The sequence below is a fragment of the Sinocyclocheilus rhinocerous genome, unplaced genomic scaffold (genome assembly GCF_001515625.1).
Source record: "Sinocyclocheilus rhinocerous isolate Xijiao unplaced genomic scaffold, SAMN03320098_v1.1 scaffold132, whole genome shotgun sequence".
In the NCBI taxonomy this organism is placed as follows: Eukaryota; Metazoa; Chordata; class Actinopteri; order Cypriniformes; family Cyprinidae; genus Sinocyclocheilus; species Sinocyclocheilus rhinocerous.
The window spans coordinates 635,018-641,676 of record NW_015627050.1 but is presented as its reverse complement, the minus strand read 5'-3'; the positions used below and the strand labels follow the sequence as shown (position 1 = coordinate 641,676).

General features: G+C 36.6%; 1 protein-coding gene across 1 annotated transcript in view; it reads right to left on the bottom strand.

The window, feature by feature from the left end:
- LOC107720749 (protein DSE2-like) overlaps positions 1 to 1,131 on the bottom strand; it is a 1,607-nt gene extending 476 nt beyond the window's left edge. Inside the window, exons 1-3 of the mRNA XM_016528576.1 lie at positions 1,048 to 1,131; positions 916 to 971; positions 38 to 736 (exon numbers count right to left, since the gene is read on the bottom strand). Of these exons, the coding sequence (XP_016384062.1) occupies positions 38 to 736; positions 916 to 971; positions 1,048 to 1,067 (775 nt within the window). The 5' untranslated portion in view covers positions 1,068 to 1,131. The remainder of the gene's footprint in view (positions 1 to 37; positions 737 to 915; positions 972 to 1,047) is intronic.
- Between the last annotated feature and the right edge of the window lie 5,528 nt (positions 1,132 to 6,659).

Sequence of the window (6,659 nt, the reverse complement as noted above, 5' to 3'; positions counted from 1 at the left end):
GAGCTCTGGTCACCACTGGGCTGGCTAGAAGCGGAACCTAGCATGGTATTGGAGTCTGGGGTATACTGATTAGAGGCACCTTGAGACAAACCACTGTAACCAACTTGACCCTGAGAAGATACAGGTTGAACCAAGCTTTGTGAAAGTAGTGCAGGGCTACTCCGAGAAGTGGAAGTGACACCTGGAGCAGATGAACTGCTGTAGGAGACTTTCTTCGAGAACACCGGCAAAGAGGTTTCTGCCAGTTGAACAGCAGTTTCCTGGGAGCTGGACACATGCAAAGTGTCACTGGTGGATTGGCCAGAAACACCAAGCTTAGCAGGATAGCTACTACTCTCTCCTAGGGTAGAAACAACTTGTCCTAAACCACTTGCAGCATATTGGGTCTCCAAACTTAATCCACCAGCAACACCTGGAATGGTTGATCCAGAAGATGCCAAACTGCTTGAAGGCTGTTGATTCAGGGACAGAGTCAAGGAAGCTGAGACAGAGCTGCTTGGAGCAGTTTGGGCATGGGATGTTGACTGATAGCTGCTGGAACCACCTTTGACAAACTGAAGTAGATTCAACTTAGACTTGCTTTTCAGGGGTTTGTTAGGGAACAAACTGGAGCCCACTTCTTCAACAGGCAAAAACCCAGTTAAACGGACCTCTGACATAGAAGACTGGACTGCACGAGGTGAGAAAGCATCAGAAGGCTGACCCCACCCATGATGGGCACTGGAAGAAACTCCACCTGTAGAATTAAACAAACCAGAAGACTTTTGTACAGCACGAGGTGAGAAAGCATCAGAAGGCTGACCCCACCCATGATGGGCACTGGAATAAGCTCCACCTATAGAATTAAACAAAACAGAAGACTTTTGTACACAAGTCCCCTTTATCCTTGAAATAAAGGGAGGGGCACAAACTCCCCTTTAAATCCATCAGCATTCCTCCAAAATACCAAGATGATTACTAGCAAGGATAATCTACAAATAAAAAAAATAAACATTACCAAATGTATTCAGAGTCATACACAAACCCAGATTGAATGAACAAACTCACCTTTTCCACCTTTGATCCATGACAAAAAACCACAAGTACTCCAAAAGCCCAATGTTCACGTTCTCAAACCACCACACAAAATCAACAAATCCAAACATACATGCAACTGAAGGTAAGTGTATTTTATAGGCCTTCACCAGGCCAATTAGAGCAAATGACTAATTATAAGAAATATTGTTCACCTGGGAAACTGGTGGTTAGAAGATAATTGATGCTTGTTTTGTGAAGGCTCTGATACCCTCTGCAGTTTAAACATTTTAAAGCAGCTAATTAATCCCAGAACATTACTTTCACAGTGTAAGATATCCTCATGCACCTTATAAAAAATATACCTTATCATATTATATAAAAATGTGTTACTTGGATTATGTGCTAATTATATTTATTTTATCAAACTAATTTTGATATTAAAATCATTAGTATGCAATTAATTATACAATTTTTTTATTTATTTATTTTTACTTTTTTTGCTCAGTACTTTCTTTTGCAAATATGTGGCATGGATTTGACAGGGTTATGCTAAATTATGTGGAGATTAAAAACAATCCTTTACCTTTTGTTATTGTCTGAGGCCCTGTTCACATGGAGACGCGTTTAGCTGTATACAAAAACATTTCGTATCACCTAATAATGGCGAGGCAGCAGAGCACATTGCAGAGTGCTTTAATTGGATCCTGACAAAGTCAGCAGATCAACCAGTCTTCATACTGGGGGATTTTAATACTCTTTTATTAAGAGAGACTCTTCCGATCCTGCAGCAATATATTGATTGCTCAACCATTTTCTCACACACATTGGATCTGTGTTATGGTAACTTTGAGGATGCATATAGGGCAATATGTACAGCACCCATTGGCAGATCGGTTCATAAGGTGATCCATTTACTGCCAAAATACAGACAACGTGTTAGAAATGAGAAACCGGTGGAAAAGAAAATCCAGGTTTGGAGCAACGATAAAGAGGACATGTTACAGGATTGTTTTTGCACTACAAACCGGGATGTTTTCTTTGATTCATGCAGAGACCCTCATGAATTATCAGACTGTATCACTTCTTATATTCAATTCTGTGAAGAGACTGTTATTGATACTGAAGTGGTTAAAATATTTTCAAATAACAAGCCATGGTTTATTAAAGAGGAGTACTTGGCAAGGGTTAAATAAGATGATGGGGCTTGACTTAAAAGGTGCAAAACATTTTTATTATAGACAGATATTTTAAAATGGGTTAATGATTTAAACATGTTTTACAGAAGATATGATATAGTTGGTAACAGAGATAAGGTTGAAGAAACTGGTGCCAGGATTCTGCTTGATAGGCGAACACACTAGAATGTGTCTTAAGCAAATCAGCTGCTGTAACTTGCCAGATCCAGATGGCCTTAGAGGCCATGTTGTAAAGGTTTGTGCGAATAAATTAACTGACACTTTAACAAAATTATTTCAGTTTTTATTAAACTCTCAGACTGTGCCTAATATGTGGAAATTGACCCATTCCTAAAAAAATGGGGGCGAAAAAATTTGAAAACTTTCGCCCCGTAGCCTTGACATCAACACTTGCTAAATGCATGGAAAGTGTCATTAGTTATCACCTTAAATCGTACATATCAGATGTATTGCAATTTGCATATAAGCCACAAAGAGGGACAGAGGATGCTACACTCACTATGGTCGATACAATTGCTAGTCATTTACAACAAGTAAAGGCCAATGCACGTGTTGTTTTCATTGATTTAATACGATGCAGATACATCTACTTTTAGAACGTCTTTTAGTTTTAGGAGTGAACGGAGTAATAATTCACTTGATTAAAAATGTCTTAAAAAAAGTCTAAAATTCACTTTTCAAGTTGTTTGAACATAAATGTATGTTGGAAGTGTGTACACATCCATCCTATAATTATATTTTTATGAATCTTTGCAAATCACCTTTCCTAATAATGCGCTAATTAGCAAGTTTCACGATGAATGCGGCTAAAGTAAACAGTCAGCAGCAGCTCGGAAGAGAGGGGCGGGGCCAGCAGAGCTCATTAACATTTAAAGCAACATGGACTATAATGGCTTGATAAAAACAGAGCTGATTTTGACAGGTTTAAAAAGGTGTTTTTTACACTAACATTGAGAAATTTTAACCAAAGTATGTTATAGACTTTTAATTAAGACCCTAAAGAATCATATCATCTTGTGCAAAATGAGCATCCGATGACCCCTTTAACAGATAGACCACAAGAAGTCTGTGTCAGGGGGTTAAATCAGACATTATGTTTCTAAATACAGGAGCACCTCATGGATGCGGTTTGCCTCCCCTATTATTTTCTGTCTATACAAATCATATGCAAATTCAGAGTACAAATTATAAATTATAGAAATATGCAGACGATATGGCACTGGTTGTACTCTTATGGAAAGATTGCTTTGATTATGAGTATGACGAGCATGTTTTGAAATTAGAAAAATGGTGAAAAGCAAGTTCTCTACTGATAAATGTTGGGAAGACAAAAGAGTTGATTTTAAATCACCCAGAACCCTTAACAGAAATGACATTATGTGATCAACCAGTGGAAATTGTGAAGGTTAAGTATTTGGGTACTATGATTGATTGTAAGCTGAATTTATCTGGTAATGAGGATTTTATCTGTAAAAAAGCAAATCAGAGGTTATATTTGGTACGGAAATTGAGAGAATTTTCTGTTAGCCAAGGTGTTATACAAAGAGTTTATATTAGTTTAATAGAAAGTGTTTTAGGGTATAATATAACGGCTTGGTTTGGGAGAATAATGTCTGTAAATAAAGTAAAATTAAACAGGATCATAAGGATGGCAAGTAAAATAATGGCAGTTAGGAGGAAAGCTTTGGCTATAAGTGGAGATAAAACACACCCTCTGAACTATTCCTTCGAATTGTTACCATCTGGATGCAGTTATAGGACACTGAAAGCAACTAAAGCAATTTATAAACAAACCTTTGTGCCATATGCAACAAGTCTCTTGAATAAAGTGTAGGACTGCTGTGTTTTTAGGAGGGATGAATGTATTAAGCATTTATTTTATGTGATATGTGGATTGTATTGTCATTGTTGAATGTTAAGCGAGACCAAAGACTAATTTTCAGCCAAGGCTGAACTATAAAGTATAACAAACAAGCCTTTGGGAAAAACCATTATTACACATCTGAAATGGATGCAGTCACCACATAGCTAATGTCTGTATTGTCAAAAATGTACAGTAGTCAAAGGGATTTCAAATCAATGGATTTATTAAATACAAAATAGAAAACATTCAATTCAGTTTATTACAGCTAATTTGACACTCTGAAAGGGACTACAATCTTTGTAGACTACAATCTTTCAAATTAACATAAAAAAATAAAAATACCAAATTATTACTTTGACCTCTGCTTAAAATGTTTTTGTGTGCTAAAGTATTCATTGGCAAAGCTCACTCTTCCCCCGAGGTCTCTCAACTAGTCAACAGACGGTGGTAGCGCTCCTTTCAACCACCCGCTCTATCTCTTGAATTCCGCAACCACACCTTTATCTCACTTTCAACTTCAGAATCAGGAGGACTTGGCTGAAAGGAGCATTTTCTTACAGCCTCTGAAAAGCAAATGGCCTATATGAAAAAAATCACTGTGTCTGGTAAGTAATTTATATTTGCTATTTCTAAAACTGCATGCTAGCGGATCTGTTACAACCCTCCTTGGCCTCAGGTTCTGAAAAGGTCTCTTTTGGTTTGAGCCATTCCAGTTCAATTGAGTGGCCAAAGAGTGGCCAAGCAATGTTGTTAGTATTCGCAACTTGGACATTACACCCACTAATGGTATCAATGATTTGCATTGGTAAAAAAAAAATGAGGTTCAGGACAAACATTTTTTAAAGCCCCTGTATGTATAATTTAAATCTATATAATTCTCAAATTAATTTAGATAGCATAAAGATTTGACTGTAAAAATATTAGGTTATCTTACTTCAGACCCCCTGGTGACTATTTCTCAAAAGCAATTTCTTTGAAATTTCTCTGCAACACTGAGAAACTACAGTTGTTAGAACAGGGCATCAGCACGCGAATTAAGGGGAGACACTGAAGGCAAAAGCACTGTTTTTTCATGCACCTGTCAATTTTGAGATTTTGGGCTTTTTTACTTTTCATAAAGTGTTTTTTCAGACTAGTGGAAAGAAAACTTCCAAAAGACTAGGGGTGGCATGATACCATTTTTTCAGAACCAATACCGATCCAATACCAAAAGTTCTGAGTATCGAACAATAGAAGTTTTTTTTTTTTTAACATTTCTATACCTCAGTGTGTGTTGACCTGATCATCACGCTTTTGTGTATTACATACAATCTACTAAATATAGACAACTTTATTATAAAGAAAAATAACAAATTAAAAAATATATCATAATCTATGAGAAAAATACTATTATAAACTAGGTTAGTGGATAATTCAACAGCAAACGTTACTCTACAAAAATGATGAGTTCACAATAACTTTATAAAATCTAAACATTTAGAGAAAAATAACATTTAGTGGGGGTAGTAAATAACTGTAATCTGGTCAAATGTTACACATTGCTCTTTGTATTGTAATATACATTCATGAAAAACAAGTAAATATAATTATCTATAAATATATGCAATAAATTAAATACATTTATAGCACATGTACGTCGCGGGGACGTCTGTGCGATGTGTGCGTTTGCCTCTGGTAGACGTATTTTTTAGGGCGTTTGCTCACCTGGAATACGTCGCATAGACGTCCTTTTCCGACGTTCCAGCAACATCCGGTGGACGTATTATAGACGTTAAATATTAGAACGTTACGTCTATTAGACATCTGATATACATAGCATAGAGGGGCCAAGCGGAGATAATCCTTATGTTTTTCAGCCTCTGCTTCAGCTGGCGAAGGAAGCACGGGATTCTTCATAGCTGCTCCTGTACCTTAAAAAGGTAAAACCAGAATAAGTTTTACAAATAAAACGTTTTTCACTTATTGGTTAATTAAATCCGCAAAATAGGTTTTAATTTGGACAATGATAAGCAAAGCATAACAACCATTTCTCCTGCAATTGAGTCCTCGCTTCATCTCCCCGCACGCACCGTGACATAAAGTGCATGCCGATCCAAACAAATCCATTTAAGAATTATGCATTAGTTGCGCAAAATAATGTAAAATAAGACATTTATTTCGTCTCACGTCTATTTAATTGTTCATATGATCCCGAGGGTCGAGTTACTACCCGAGAATGATTAGCCTATGTTAATAAAATCTAATTAATATAGAGAATTGATGTGCAGTTAATGCTTGTCGACTGTTTTTAATGTCAGTCAGCGTTTTAGGATGTAATATAACATACAAGTATGAAGTTTCATGTCTGTGCTTTCTATTTGATTGGTCACTGTTCATTTCCAGTGGTGCTGAAATTCTGCTTCAGTCATAAAAACTTAAAACTTCGCTATGCTATTGTCTCTCGTGTAATCGGTTTCAGGTTCTTTAGAGTGACTCCCAAATTAGTGGAGACACAGTCGAATATTAATAATTTTATATTAAGTCTACTTCGAAAACTGGGCTGGTCAGATTCAAGGAATCGACTCTTTTGGAGTCGACTCCTC